Source organism: Eurosta solidaginis, chromosome 5, assembly GCF_040869045.1.
Source record: "Eurosta solidaginis isolate ZX-2024a chromosome 5, ASM4086904v1, whole genome shotgun sequence".
In the NCBI taxonomy this organism is placed as follows: domain Eukaryota; kingdom Metazoa; phylum Arthropoda; class Insecta; order Diptera; family Tephritidae; genus Eurosta; species Eurosta solidaginis.
Window position 1 is genome coordinate 269291040 of NC_090323.1, and position 16625 is coordinate 269307664.

The 16625-nt window shown below is 41.2% G+C and overlaps 1 protein-coding gene and 1 pseudogene across 2 annotated transcripts; one reads left to right on the top strand and one right to left on the bottom strand.

The window, feature by feature from the left end:
• Positions 1–1292: 1292 nt before the first annotated feature.
• On the top strand, positions 1293–6136 carry LOC137251828 (probable serine hydrolase). 2 transcript variants are annotated; one of them, XM_067786711.1, is made up of 3 exons: positions 1293–1874; positions 4921–5735; positions 5985–6136. In XM_067786711.1, exons 1-2 carry the CDS (start codon positions 1362–1364, stop codon positions 5044–5046), a joined length of 639 nt encoding a protein of 212 aa, XP_067642812.1. In that variant the 5' UTR covers positions 1293–1361; the 3' UTR covers positions 5047–5735; positions 5985–6136. The 2 variants fall into 2 exon arrangements, with proteins under 2 accessions (XP_067642812.1, XP_067642813.1); XM_067786712.1 differs by lacking the exons at positions 4921–5735; positions 5985–6136 and adding an exon at positions 4395–4525.
• On the bottom strand, positions 3051–3864 carry LOC137253024 (zinc finger BED domain-containing protein 6-like; annotated as a pseudogene).
• Positions 6137–16625: the final 10489 nt, after the last annotated feature.

Here is a 16625-nt window from a genome sequence, read left to right on the forward strand (position 1 = left end):
CGACGAAAAGTTTCTTACTAAAATAAAACAACTTAAAACTAAAGATTGAAATTACAATATGGTGGACTTGTTGAGAGGACTCATATCTGCGTTACAACCAAAAAGTTACATAGTATCAAATTTGACCATAAATCTTGAAAAACATGAAATACCAATAATATATTATGCCACAGAAGACAAACGGAACAATTAAAGGGGCAGTTAATGCCCTGCTTTAGTCATCATATAGAGCTGCACATTTTTTTAAAACTAATCAAATTGAGTATAACCTGGCGTGATGCCATCTAATATACCAAACAAACGGATTATAACCTGGCGTGGTGCCATCTAAAATACCAACCCAAACGAATATAACCTGGCGTGGTGCCATTCAAACCAATCCAATCGAACAGAACCTGGCGTGGCGCCATTTTAAACCCAATAATAAAAGGGCAGTAAATGCCCCGCTATAGTCATCATATAGAGCTTCACAATCTGTTAAAAACTAATCAAATTGAATAGAACCTGGCGTGGTGCCATCTAATATACCAAACATTTTTTTAAAACTAATCAAATTGAATATAACCTGGCGTGATGCCATCTAATATACCAAACAAACGGAATAAACCCTGGCGTGGTGCCATTCAAAAACCAATCAAATTGAATAGAACCTGGCGTGGCGCCATTTTTAAAACCAAAAATACGAATAATTACAAGAATGAATACCAAATAGCAAGCTGCTACACATGGTTCTGGCCGCTATGGTATTACCATTGTGTATTAGTGAAGCCAACATTACACATAAAATGTTTTTACAACAATCAAAAGAAATAACCACCTGAGATTTAACCTGGCTTTATGGATAAACGTCCGTGCCATTAAACCTAACCCAAAAAAAAAAAAAATTTATTTCAATAAATAATTTTATTTCAATAAATATTTTTATGTTATTTGAGATTATAGGTGACTGTTGATGGATGCAGGCGGTTGGCGTGATCCAGGGAATTATTGGTTTTGTGTTTCGTTCCCTTTTTTTATAATTCTGTAAAATTTTTTCAATTGCCTTTTCTTTTGTTTCATTTCAGATAACTACTTCTTTAAAAATATCGCCGGCTACAGATGCTTTACAACCTGAGTCTTTTCGAGCATTATCCAAGGAATCATTAGAGGAAGTGTTGAGTAGAGACTCATTTTTTGGCACCCGAAGTCGAATTTTTTTTTTTTTTTTTTGTTGCATCCACTACTAGATTACTTGTCTGGGGAACTAATTTGTGTTTCGCAAATAATAAAACTTTCGAATAACCACCAAGAGCTAGTTCCTGTGCGTCGGTGCCATCCTTGGAATTGTGGCCATCCCGAGAAATATTTAAACACGTACATAAATGGATTCAAGTGCCAGTAGCAGTAGTAAACTTGCTGCTATATCGAATGCAACAACAACGAATGGTAAAGCGGTGGCCACAACAACAAAAACAATTAATAATGGTGTCTGCAGAGAAGAAGATTCCTGGAAAGAAATCTCTTTAGAGGTACCTTGGGGTATTGTAGCTGGCAAATGGTGGGGTCTACAAAATCGTCAACCAGTAATCGCTCTTCACGGTTGGCAAAATAACGCCGGCACTTTTGATCGCCTATGTCCGCTTTTACCTGCACACATTCCAATATTCTGCATTGATTTACCCGGTCATGGCAAGTCCACCCACTATCCAAAGGGTATGCAATATTTTATCTTTTGGGATGGTATTTGCCTTATACGACGCCTGGTACGCCGTTATGGTTGGGAAAAACCAATTCTCATGGGAAATCCCTTGGGTGACGCATTAACTTTCATGTATTCCGCTTGCTATCCAGATGAAGTTAGTAAACTAATCAATATTGATATAGCCGGACCAACGGTGCGTAATGTTGACGCGACAGCAGAGAAGACAGGCTGGGCATTAGATAAATTTTTAAATTATGAATAGAGATGGCAAAAAAATAAAAATAATCGATTAATTATTCATATGATTAATTGCAAAAGTAAAGTAATTGATTGCAATTAATAAGAATTAATCGATTAATTGCTGATTTATAAAATATATTGGTAAAACAATTGAGACCTCTGTTTCAAAAAGCTACGACAATGCATTAAAATAATTAAAAACAATTTACTTGAAAAAATTCTTTTATTTTTTATTTAGCCAAGTTTGTAGAAATAATAATATTTTTGACAGCCGTTTAGTTGTTAGTCGGTTTCTTTTTAATGTTGCGGTGGATCCAGCCTTGGAAAACAACCGTTCCGCAGGCACTGATGTTCCAATCAAGTTGCAATAATTTTTAGAGACTTCATAGAGCTTGGGATAAACTGTTTTCATGTCATCCCAAGCATCTACTACGTTTGATTTAAGTGGCAAAACTTTCGAGTTTAAATAAAAAGTGAGCTCGTCTTGAGGTTGCACATCGTCACATGCTCTCTTTTTTTTGTGCGCGAGAGTTTTGCGTGGAGCCCATAAGTCAAAATCATGTTCTGATTCCACCGATAACTCACTTGCTGTTTCCATATTGACATCTTTTTCGGTTATTTCAGCACGAATGTATCTTTATACCGACGCCAAAGCTACCGGATCCTTAAAATTAACCCTTTTAAATCTTGGATCCAAGATAGTGGATGCAGCTAAGAGGAAAGACTGTTCTATGGTCGCAAATCTTTTATCAAATTGCTTTAAAATTTCTTGTTTCAGTTTTTGTGCTGCTGGTTGACATGGGTGAATTTTCGAAATTTGTTCATGACCGCAATGAACTATAGGTATTATTTGGCGGAGAGTTCCATGTCGTTCGCCACTTATCTGCACTGTCATGGCCTCTAAAGGTCTTAAAATTGTACATATTTCCATTAGTTCATCCTTTCTCTTGACGTTATCATGGGCGGATAATCCGGGTAATTTAACAAAATTTGGCTGACGTAGGCGCTAAGTTTGATGAATCGCTCTATCATATAATACGTTGAATTCCAGCGCGTATTTACATCTAGTAAAAGTTTCAAAAATTTACCCTCTGGTACGCCAGCGGTTGCTTGCACTTTTCGTATGTCGTCATTGGCTGCGCTTGAACCATTTCACAATTGTTTTGCATTTTAAAATAATGCCTTGTACAGCAGAAATATCTAATGAATTCGAACAAACCAAATTCAGTGTATGGGCGAAACATGGAATATGACGCTTTTTTCCGAATTTTTCATAGATTGCACTGACAATATTTCTTGCATTGTCTGTGACAACAGCCTTAACGTTATCTTCCTCAGTAGAAACATTTTTCATTGCATCGGACAAAATCTCAGATATATGAGAAGCTGTATGGGACTCACTCAATTGATACACACCAATTGTTCCATTAAATGTCTTTGTCAAGCAACCCATGAACGGTTATTCTCAACAGCTTTTCGTGTCTATATTAGCCCATATATCAGTGGTCAGGGTTACACAATGCAGATTTGAAACCAATGACACACATTTTTTTTCCTCTTCATACAGTTTATCAATTTCAGCCTTTATCGTGTTCCTTATTGGGACTTTGTAAAGTGGGAAATTTTGCTTCATAAAGTCTAAGAAGCCAGCACCTTTAATAAAAGTTAAATTTCTTAGAATAAAATAATACAATAATTAATGAACACAAAACCTACCTTCGACAAAGGTAAACGGCAAATTATCTTTGACGATCATGTGCATGATTCCATGTGTAATTTTCTTGTTTTTTGTTCCAGAGGAATAGCTTTGAATGTTGGCACTTAAATGCTTTTAAAATTAATGGTTGACTGGCGGTGCTACTCAACTGACTTGGCCGGCTACTTGGCTGACTGGCGTCACTACTCGGCATTTCATCTGTGCTACCTTCGCATTCATTTGTCATATCGAGACAGTATCCACACTATTTTCATCAATGGTTGCACTGTCATCCTCGTTTGTTTTGGAATCATGCTATAAAATAATGCATTACGCACCCATTCTTTGAAGGAAATTAACTATATTATCTTAAACTTATCAACTTCAGCTGCATGTTTCAATTTTAAATGCTGGAACATGTTTGATGTGTTTTGGGAAAATTTTAACTTTTTCTTACAAAAATTACACACAACCAGGTTGTTTTTTTCTTTAATAAAATATTTCCACGTTTTACTTTTGATAGGAGCCATTTTGTGCAATGTTAGTGAACAATAATCTTAGTGATGTAAGAAAAAACAAAGAAACAATGCTGCCAAGCACAGATAAAAACATGTGTGTAAAAACGATTATTTTGTCAATTAATCGATTAAAATTGCAATTAATTGAAAGAAAGTCTACGATACAATTAAATCATTAATTGTTCAAAATTAATCGATTATTTCAATCTTTGCGATTAATCTTGCCATCTCTAATTATGAAACATTACAATTGAGCAAGATGGCCTGTTATGATTCAGTGCGGTGATGGCGCATGCAAATTGTGACATTGGATGTAATGTGGTGGGCATGTTATTCAACATAGTCACTACATGTTGTGGCAGTGCATCGCGTGAAGCCCATTCCTTGCACAATTTTTTTACTTGCGCACTGGTTGGCACTTCACCGGTAGCAGCAACCCGAAGAGACCTTCATGTGAAAAGGTTAAGCAATGAATTTGCAAGCGAAAAACTGTTGTCGCATTTGTTTAAAAAGTGAATTGTTAATATCGATTTACCTTTACACTCCAACATTTCCAATGCGGCCAATTGAAATCATTGAAAAGTTAAACATATTTAAGTACGATGAAAATTTGCCAATTCTTTTGTGTCAGTCAAGTCTTTATCGGTTATTAGATGCATATAATTTACAACAATTAGCTGAGGCATCTGAACGACGCTTACGTGACTATATTGGAAATGGTTGCGGGGGTATTTCTAGCAGTTGCGTTGATTTATGTGAATTAAGCAATATTTCAATTGATCAAGGTTCTTCAAGCTTTTCCTCAACTGCAGCCATTTGTGATACAGGAGGAGGAGAACGAGTCAAGGAAGCAGGTGTTACGGCAACAATTTATGAAAATATATGCGACACATTTGAGCGCAATAATCTAGAAACAAGTAATCTTACCTTTGTGGAGAAAAGGTGTATGGGGTGACTACGGCAGATGATATGTTAAAAGATACTGAGATTGATGTTAGCAGTTTAACACGATCGGAAGCTAATGAGGATACATTAAATGAAGTTCTCGCTAATAAACATACAAATTTTGCATTTTAATCGAATATCTAATATGGAAGAAGCTGTTGCTTTGGGATCGTGATAATCGTTCATACTCATACTTTATAGAAGTTTCAGCAAATTCTACGGATCGTGTTATTGATTATACCCAGTATTACTGTCGTTCGTGGCAGTTTTTGTATTTTACAGCGCGTCCAGTACATTATATAAAACTTGTGGGCACGCATAAAACGGTTAATAAGGTATTTCATGTGGTTGGCTTGGAAGCTATGTATACTGCTGCAATACAAAAAGTTATTAACGGCATTGTAGTGCCAACATCAAATGTGGCACGCACTGATATGAGCGCCATTGTTGTGGACGGTGTGAGCCGTACTCGTAATGCACTACTAAATGGTGATTACGTTAATTATGATTGGGATTCAGGTTATACATGTCATCAGTTGGGAAGTGGCGAAATAGTGGTGCGATTGGGACAACCGTGTATATTCGTTATGAAGAAAAACGCATGCTTTTCCTGGTGCAGCTGTGCACAATGGATGGGATTGTCTTGGTTTACCGGGTGAGTTTGAAATTAATAAGCTCTGTAATATACGAGGTCCCAAAGACGTAGCAAAAACACTACCATCAAATTATGCATGCGCTGCTAATGCCAATATGATATACGTTAAGGCGCTCGATAGAGCAGCAAATCGTTTTTTTAACGCATATATTTTCTTATGCAACTATATACATATAAGTAAATATATGTCTTTTGAGTATTTATGTACATACAAACAGATATTGATATCAACTTGGTCTTTACTTGTAGGTACTGTGATACATGGCTCCAGAAATTCTAACAGGCAATGGTCATGGAAAAGCAGTTGAATGGTGATCATTGAGCGCACTTAAGGTTGACATGTTAACCGGCAACAGAATCACCAGCAAAACGCGAGGCGCCCACCAAGTCTCGAGGGGACTTTGGAATAATATGACGGTGAGTAAATATTAGTGTGTAGTGGTTGCTGCTTATAAATTTGAAAGTGCCAAAAGTTTTTGATGAAAGAATTCATTTTATACTAAACATTTCGTTGATTGATGAAGTTATGTTGGTTTTGCCAGTCTTTCAGAAATTGTTTGAAGAATGTCGTACGTTAGAATTTTATACAAAACTACACTATCTCAAAGTTTGTTTCGAAAACTTTCTATCTCAGCATAAGTTCAATGCATTTTGGCATAAGAGGAGTTAATGAAAAGCATTCTGAGATACGGCGTTCCTCAACCCAATTCTGAAATAGGACGTTTTTTTTCGAAAAATATTTTGTAATAGGGCGATACTCTACGCAGCAGCCGCAATAAACTGACAAAAAAATAAAGGGATATGGCTTATTGCCTTAGAACTCTATATTCCGGCCTTAACTTGGATACAAATCTGGCGAAGGCAGCCAGGAAGGACCCGGTACTAAGGTCGTTTGTCGCTTCCAGATGAATAGCTTTCGTCGAAAAGCAGACATATCCCTTCGAGGTCCTACACCCTCTCCCTCGGTAGGACTTTATATCAAATGGTCCGGCGAAATCTACCCCTGTATTTGTGAAGGCCCTAGCAAAGGTGGTGCGCTCCTTTGGAAGGATTCCCATGAGTTGAGTTTGTGCCCGCTTCTTGTATTTACTGACGCTGCATGAACTTTTATCCGCTTTTCCTCAATTGACGTGTTATATTCGGTATCTTGTGCTGGCCAGTGGGAATTGTCTTCTTGCAGCCAAGAAGGTCCCTGCCACCACAACGAATTGTTGACCAACTCAGACGCAGGAAATCCTCTACTTCCTAAATCTGCTGGGTTTGATTCGGAGTTTACGTGGAACCAATCCTTAGTTCCGACCATGTCGATGATCTTTGTGATCCGATGTGCGACGAAAGTGGACCAGGAACAGGGCGGTTTCCTTATCCATGCGAGGACGATAGTTGAATCCGTCCAAAGGCGGGCTTTTACTGGTCCCAATTTCAGGTTCCTGAAAATTGATTCGGTGATTTCCGCTAACAGCACGCCTCCGCAAAGTTCCAGACGTGGAAGCGAAAGAGTTTTCCGTGGGGTTACTCGAGTTTTCGCAAGGAGTAGATTTATGCAGATGTCATCATCTGTTTTCACGCGCACGTAAACGGCTGCTGCATACGCCTTCTCGGATGCGTCACAAAATCCATGAATCTCGATGTCGGTTCCTGGTGAAAAGTTTACCCATCTAGGTATCCTGATTTTATCGATCTCATTGTATTGGCCGGTGAAGGTTTTCCATCATTCCAGCGTACTGGTCGATACTGGTTCGTCCCAAGCGGTGCCTTCTAACCATATACTCTGCATGAGTATTTTGGCCACAATGACCATTGGTGCCAGCCATCCTAAGGGATCGAAGAGTTTGGCGACTGCTGATAGTATCGCTCTCTTCGTAATGTTTTCCGGGTTGTCCAGCATCCCTGCTTTAAAATAAAATAAATCGGAGTGGGCATTCCATCGAATGCCTAACGCTTTAACTGAACTGGTATCTTCGAATGCCAGCAAGTTTTCACTGAGCAGGTCTGCTTTGGGGATGTCCCTTAGAATGTCCTCTGAATTGGATGTCCATTTGCGAAGTGGAAAGCCCGCTGAGTATAGGACTTGACGAATTTCATCTCTGGCTTTAATAGTCGATGTGATCGTATGTCCACCCGCTAACACGTCATCTACATACATGTATTCTCGCAGTATGTTAGCCGCTGTAGGGTGTGAGTTTGACACGTCGTCTGCCAGTTGTAGGAGCGTTCTTATCGCGAGATATGGAGCGCAATTCACTCCGAAGGTAAACGTCTTTAATTGGTAAAGACTAATAGGGTCATTCGGGGACGTGCGATGCACAATACGTTGAAATTTGGTGTGATTTTCGTTCACCCAAATTTGTCGATATATCTTTTCGATGTCGCTATTGAATACGAAGCGGTATAGTCTCCATCGTAAGGTAAGGCTGGGTAGATCGGCTTGTAGAACTGGGCCTGGTAGGAGAATATCGTTTAAAATATTACCGTTGGCCGTAGGGCTCGAGGCATTAAATACTACCCGTACCTTTGTAGTGGTACTTTCTGTTTTAATAACGGCGTGGTGGGGCAGGAAGTATAGATCCGAATCTTCGGATGGGATATTTTTTTAGTTTTCTCATATGTCCGAGCGTTTCATATTCTGACAACACTCGAGCATATTCTTTACCTAAATCTGGGTTTTTTATTATTCGGCCCTCATTCCCGAAGAATTGAGAACATGCGCGTTTCAGGGACGGTCCTAAATTAATGTTATTAGCGTAATCCTGCCTGAATGGTAGTGATACGGTGTATCTTCCATCTTCATCACGTTTCGTTGTTTCTTTAAATAGTTGTTCGCAGTACCTTTCATCTTCATTTAATATTTTATTTTTGGGTACATTTTCTACCTCCCAGAAAGCTTTGAGTTGGTTGTCTAACGCAACCTCGTTGTAGAAAGACATAATACTCTTTGTTGGATTCCGTGATTCGATACGACCGGCTAGTATCCAACCGAACACTGTCTCTTGGGCTTAGAGTGTGTTTAGCACATTCCTTTTTATACCGCTCATTATAATGTGGGGATATATGTCTCCGCCAAGTATGAGGTCTACGTTTTCATTGACGTAGAACCTCTAGAACTAAGTCCCGCATAGTCATTGCGTTGATATGGCAGGATGGAAGATTCCCAGTGAGTTTGGCTAGAACGAGAACGGGTGTAGTCAGGCTAAAGCAGGGATCCACTGGTGAACGTAATTCGATTTTGGACGCTTCTTTCACCTGCGCTGACACTGCATTTGTGATGCCTGAAACTTGGGCATGCATTTTCCTCGCGGGCAAATTGATTCTGCGTTTCAGTCTTTCTGTTATAAAGGAACATTCAGACCCAGAATCAATTAATGCCCGCGCGGAGAAGTCGGTACCATTATGGTGAATATGTACGCGAGCAGTTCCTAATAGCACGCCTGTGCTGGAATTGGCATGGCAGGCTTTGACATTCTGGTTCGTAGAGGAAGGTGGTTGTCCCTATTCCTGTCTTTTCCGTGCCTGTACCGAAGTTGATGGGGTATTATCCGCATCTTTGAAAGGATTGCGCACCGCCGGTTGCTGAAGTGTGTCCGCATGCAGGAGCGTGTGGTGACGAGAGTGGCATTTGGAACAGTTGTACGAACTGGTGCACCTCGTCACTGTGTGTCCTGGGGATAAACAATTCAGGCAGCCATTTGCTGTAAGCTTTTGATTGAGCTGCCGCACTCGCTGTCTATCTTTTTTAGATTAAATAAAATTTGTAGTTGTGAGTTCACTAGAATCCTCTTATTCTCGTATCTCTCACATAGGTTTTTCCAGGCTGTTTCGAAGCCTTCATTTGTCAAGGGACATTTCTTGACGATGTCTCTTGCCTCACCTTGAGTTTTTTGATTGAGGTGGAACAAGTTTTCTACCGGGCTTAGGCGACTGTTGTTTTTGTAGATGGCCGTGAACAGGTCACGAAACGTTGGCCAAGATAGGTAGTCGCCCTTGAATACCTCAGTATCGCAAGCTGGCAAGCGGATACTATGTTCGCGCGCGCGTTCTCGCTCAGGTCGAAGCTCACCATCTTTTTCCTGCTTCAATTTCGATTGAAGTTCAGCCATGTTAGACATGCATCGCAGGAATACGGCATATGCCGTTTTATGCTTGATCTTGACCGCTGCAATTTTCTTTGCGTCAAGCGTGTCAGAGTTAAGTAACTCATCGAGGGCGGCCTCTGCTTTTTCCCATTTAGCTTCCAACTCTTTCTGCTTCGCATTCGATTATTCGATCGGCCAATCTAATGTCGGCGGCCACCGTGGTGTGATGGTAGCGTGCTCCGCCTATCACACCGTATGCCCTGGGTTCAACTCCCGGGCAAAGCAACATCAAAATTTTAGAAATAAGATTTTTCAATTAGAAGAAAATTTTTCTAAGCGGGGTCGCCCCTCGGCAGTGTTTGGCAAGCACTCCGGGTGTATTTCTGCCATGAAAAGCTCTCAGTGAAAACTCATCTGCTTTGCAGATGCCGTTCGGAGTCGGCATAAAACATGTAGGTCCCGTCCGGCCAATTTGTAGGGAAAATCAAGAGGAGCACGACGCAAAATGGAAGAGAAGCTCGGCCTTAGATCTCTTCGGAGGTTATCGCGCCTTACATTTATTTTTTATTTTAATCTAATGTAAGAGTCCATGTTCATGGTTGAAAAGTGGAGAGCGAATTAACCAAGGGATATAAACCTTGAAAACCTGAGCGAATCACCCAACCAACAACTATTAAAATTACGCAAAATTGATTTCTTACTTTTAATTTGTTTATTTTTTCTGTCACTGCAGCTATTTCCTACCGGAAAAGCAGGGAGAAGGGGAAAACAACAACAGTGTTTTTGACGGAAATAAAGGGGGCCATAAATAAGTGCGCGCGCTGATGTAACAACTCGACGAAAAGTGTAAAAACTCAGTGAAAACTGTTGTAAAAAACTGTTGTTAAAAACTGTGTCGATTGAATTAGTGAAAATTAAAGTGCTTGAAAAAAATTAAAATTGCCACAGCCGTATGGCGTGAGATTTTAATATGAATGTGAGGTTATGTGCACCTCTTCCTTGTGCACTTTTATTTATTATTTTAACCAAAAAAATGTGGCAAGAAATATTGCACTTACTTTGAACTTTTTGGTGATTTGTATGGTGCTGATGAGATGATGTGACAGTTTGTGGTGCTGCAGTGGTTTCCGCTGGCTTTGGCCTACTTAGTGTCTTGACGCTGATGTGAAAAAATTAATATAACCATCCAAATTTTGTGGTATAGTTGTTGATATGCAAATAACTTCTCGACTTTTGTTGTTGTTATGTGATTTGTGGACTGTAATAGGTGCTTTAATTCCTTTCTCGGGGAGATAGGACCAAATGTTCGGCCGGGGCGCGTCTGATCCTTGCAAGAGGTGGGCGCACCGGGTCGATCTCAGTGGGAATATGCGTATGGAAATAGAGAAATAAGAAAGTAGACGAGATTTCTCGTTATAATGGATGTAATTTATTATGTGAATATATAAATAACCTGGTGACAATATTACCTGAATATATTGTTGAAAATAGTGGAGATCGCTGGCGGCAGATGTTAGCTGGTTGGCTGTTAGAATACAAGAGGCCGGTAGTATAGCAAGCTACAACCGTTGACCCGCAAAATCCTCCGTTTTGGAGGGGAAAGGCACCCACACATCAACCCCGACATGCATATGCATGAGTGCTGACAAAAAGCAAACATACACGTGCATGTGTTATAAATTAAGTTGAGTATCGAGTATCGATTTGCAGAGTTGCATTGGGGGGATCGCAATCAGATGCGGAAAAGTTAGGCATCCTGCCTAAACATCAATGGTAAATGGAGGGTTGAAAATGGCCTTGTGGCGTTGCAAATTCGTATATATGGTCAAAGTAGCAGATAAGATAGGAGGGTGGGGCCGTGTGTAGAAGTCCACGAAAGTGGGGAAAGCTTCTGACCGCCATTCACCTGGGAATGGCCAGAGCGATTCTTTTGCATGCGGTTCAAGCAGCTCACTACTGCCGGTCGCTTGCGGCCAAGTATCCTCTGGGTAGCCGCTAAACACCCGTTTAGCGGTGAGCTAATGTGAGAAGGCGACAACCTGGCTAGGCCACTCTGACATAATCGGTTTAAGGGCTAGCCGGGGGAGATTTCATCGGCAGCGTCTGTACACCTCTAGGTGCGGCTGCAAGCGGGCGTCTGTCTTGGAGCAAGCGGCTCGCTATATAAACGTGCCAAGTAATATTTTCACCCCCGCTGAGCGGGTTGTGCGCTGGGCTTGGGACCCGCCACGTAAAACCATACTCCAATGAAATATAACAACAAGCCTCGGATAAATACACTCTCTATTGATGACGACCATGGCAAACGTTTGAAGGACAATGAATTGAGGGCATGCACCTGGAACGTTCGCTCCCTGAATGGGATTGGGGCAGATGCCCGGCTGGTTGATGTCCTCGTCAAAGCAAAATCTGACATCACCGCCATCCAAGAAATGCGTTGGACGAAGCAAGGAAGAAAGAAGATCAAAAATTGTGACATATATTGGAGTGGCCATGCGAATAAGCGCAGTTTCGGCGTCGGATTCGTGGTGGAACAAAAAACACAAGGAAAACTAGACGTCGAAAAGCTTCGATCACAACAGACTGCCAATGATTTCGCAACTCGACTCTCACACCTGATCTCTGAGGGCACAACTCATCCTGAAGGAATACAGGAGCAGTGGGAGCATATCTCCAAAGCACTTCATACTGCCGCCGAGGAAAAAATTGGTTACCGGCGGCCACGAAAAAACAACTGGTATGATGAAGAATGCCGCGTTGCAACCGAAAGAAAAGACGCTGCCTACAGGGCTACGTTAAAAGCGAGCGCGACAAGAGGAGTGTGTGAACGCTATCGTGAGTTGAAAAGGGAAGCGAGACGCCTTTTCAGGAAGAAAAAAGCAGAAATAACGCCCGAAAATTCTACCAAAAAATACGGCGACAGACGGAAGGTTTTAAGACCGGGGCAAACTCCTGTAGGAATGAAAACGGCGACCTTGTAACTGATGTCCAGAGAGTGCTTAGATTATGGAGGGAACACTTCTCTGCTCTCCTAAATGGAGGCAGCAATTCACCGCGCAGAGATGAAGAACCCGATCCCGCAATCGATGATGATGGAATATATGTCCCCCCGCCCGATTATGACGAAGTTAGAATAGCAATAACCAGATTGAAAAACAACAAGGCCGTGGGCGCTGATGGATTGCGTGCGGAGCTATTCAAGTTCGGCGGCGAGGAGTTGGTAAGGCGCATGCAGCAGCTTCTTAGCAAAATATGGGCGGACGAAAGCATGCCCGACGGTTGGAATCTAAGTGTTCTTTGCGCAGTCCACAAGAAGGGGGATACTGCAAATGCACCAACTATCGTGGAATCAGCCTTCCTAATATCGCATATAAGGTCCTTTCAAGTGTATTGTGCGAAAGATTGAAGCCCACCGTGAACCGGCTGATTGGACCTTATCAGTGCGGCTTCAGACCTGGTAAATCTACCATCGACCAGATTTTCACAATGCGCCAAATCTTGGAAAAAACCCGTGAAAAGAGAATCGACACACATCACCTCTTCGTCGACTTTAAAGCCGCCTTCGACAGCACGAAAAGGAGCTGCCTATATGCCGCTATGTCTGAATTTGGTTTCCCCGCAAAACTTATACGGCTGTGCAAAATGACGTTTAGCAACACCATCAGCTCAGTCAGCATTGGGAATGACCTCTCCGAGCCGTTCGAAACTAAACGAGGTTTCAGACAGGGTGACCCCTATCGTGCAATTTCTTTAATTTGATGCTGGAGAAAATTATACTAGCTGCAGAACTTAACCGCACTGGAACAATATACTATAAAAGCGTGCAATTACTGGCATATGCTGATGACATTGATATCATCGGCCTAAACACCCGCGCTGTTAGTTATGCTTACTCCAAGCTGGAAAAAGAAGCGGTAAAGATGGGTTTGATGGTGAATGAGGACTAAACGAAGTACCTGCTGTCATCGAGCAAAGAGTCAGCGCATATGCGCCTTGGCAACCACGCTACTGCTGGCAGCCATAATTTCGAAATAGTAAAAGACTTCGTTTATTTGGGAACCAGCATCAACATTAGCAACAACATCAATACTGAAATCCAGCGAAGAATCAATCTTGCCAATAAATGCTACTTTGGACTAGGTAGGCAATTGAAAAGTAAAGTCCTCTCTCGGCGAACGAAAATCATACTCTACAAGTCACTTATCGTACCCGTCCTGCTATATGGGGCAGAAGCATGGACCATGACAACAGCAGATGAAGCGGCTTTGGGAGTGTTCGAGAGAAAAGTTCTTCGAAAGATTTATGGACCTCAACGCGTTGGCGATGGCGAGTACCGAAGAAGATTTAATGATGAGCTGTACGAGCTATACGCAGACGTCAACATTGTCCAGCGAATTAAAACGCAGCGGCTGCGCTGGCTAGGCCATGTTATGCGAATGAAAGATGATGCTCCGGCCAAGAAAGTGTTTCTGTCGGAACCCGCCTATGGAAGCAGAGGTAGAGGGCGACCCCCACTCCGTTGCAAGGACCAGGTGGAAAACGATTTAATCTCCCTTGGTGTGACCAATTGGCGCCGGTTGGCGGAGCGAAGGAGCGACTGGCGCGCCTTGTTGGACGGCCATAACCGTTTAGACGGTTAAGCGCCAATTAAGTAAATAAGTAAGCAGATAAGATAACATGAAATTTATAGTACGTTTGGCGCACCTTTTAAGCACTCGTTTAAGGCTGCAGGTGTTTCAGGTTCGAATCTCAATAATACTGTTTTCACACAGAAACTTAATGATCTCATTTCACCTTCTAATGAAATCGTAAATATTTTGCTTTCACGCAGAAGTAACTGCTCGATTAGTATGAAGGATGAAATGTCAAGCGAATAAAATGATAATGCTATATGACAGACAATCATGGCGGAACTATACAAGGTAGCAGCATGGTGACATACCTACATACATAAATAAGAATTCCATGTACTTTGTTTTTGTAAATTCTATGGACAAATGTCAAAATCGTACTGCGCCGGAAGTTGATGTATCAAATCAAATATAAAAAGGTTATAATCAGCTGTTTGATGTGGCCACCTTGTATCGTTCCGCCATGCACACAATGACATTTACTTTACAAATGACATTTTTAAGCACTGAACACACCAAAAACTAAGAAACTGAACGCTCCCAACAGAGTTGCATTGTGCTTTTGACTTCATTAGGCATTCGATTAGCTACTAATGAAATAATTATAGATTCGAATTTTGTAGGGAAGATTGAGCTCAATAAGCGTCTTAATGTAGAAATTGCCTTTATTATTCAATAAGCCGTCTGTGGGAAAACAGTATAAAGCTTGTTTTCTCTTTTTTTTATTGATGGAAAATCCCGTTAACATATCGAATTATGAATTTTCGATAAGCAAAAGCCGAAAAGTCGATGTCATTTTGCTCATTCCAAAAAGTTTTCTCAAAAGTGCGGTTGACGCGATCGAGATATTAAAGTTACACGGGTTTAAATATAATTAAATAAATAAATTGCGATGTCGCGCGTACGTAAATGTGTTGCTCGTGGGTGTTTGAACACCGAGAAGGTTTTGCCGGTCTTCCGTTGGCCGGTAAATGCTTCTCAAGACGTGAAGTAGAGGGCGGCTTTGGGCATTTCCCTTGACGCCCATATTCCTAAATGGAATTACTATGTGTGCCGGGCACACTTTACGGAACGGGACCTACATCATAAAGGCAACCGCCTGAGGGAGGATGCTGTGCCATCATTGACATTGGTAAGTAAAAATAATGGTTTAAATAATGTGTGAAAGTGGTGTAAAAGAGTGTGAACAAGTAAGGAAGGTTAAGTTCGGGTGTAACCGAACATTACATACTCAGTTGAGAGCTATGATGACAGCATAAGGGAAAATAACCATGTAGGAAAATGAACCGAGGGAAACCCTGGAATGTGTTTGTATGACATGTGTATCAAATGAAAGGCATTAAAGAGTATTTTATGAGGGAGTGGGCCATAGTTCTATAGGTGGACGCCATTTAGGGATATAGCCATAAAGGTGGATCAGGGTTGACTCTAGAATGCGTTTGTACGATATGGGTATCAAATTAAAGGTTTTAATGAGGGTTTTAAAAGGGAGTGGTGGTTGTTGTATAGGTGGTCGCCTTTTTGAGATATCGCCATAAAGGTGGACCAGGGGTGACTCTAGAATGCGTTTGTACGATATGGGTATCAAATGAAAGGTCTTAATGAGTATTTTAAAAGGGAGTAATCCTTAGTTCCATAGGTGGACGCCGTTTCGAGATATCGCCACAAAGGTGGACCAGGGGCGACCCTAGAATTTGTTTGTACAATATGGGCACCAAACGAATGGTGTTAATGAGTATTTTAAAAGGGAGTGGGCCTTAGTTCTATAGGTGGATGCCGTTTCGAAATATCGCCATAAAGGTGGACCAGGGGTGACTCTAGAATGTTTTTTTACGATATGGGTATCAAATTAAAGGTTTTAATGAGGGTTTTAAAAGGGAGTGGTGGTTGTTGTATAGGTGGTCGCCTTTTCGAGATATCGCCATAAAGGTGGACCAGGGGTGACTCTAGAATGCGTTTGTACGATATGGGTATCAAATGAAAGATACTAATAAGTATTTTAAAAGGGAGTAATCCTTAGTTCCATAGGTGGATGCCGTTTCGAGATATCGTCATAAAGGTGGACCAGGGGTGACCCTAGAATTTATTTGTACAATATGGGTATCAAAAGAAAGGTGTTAATGAGCATTTTAAAAGGGAGTAATCCTTAGTTCCATAGGTGGACGCCGTTTCGAGATATCGCCATA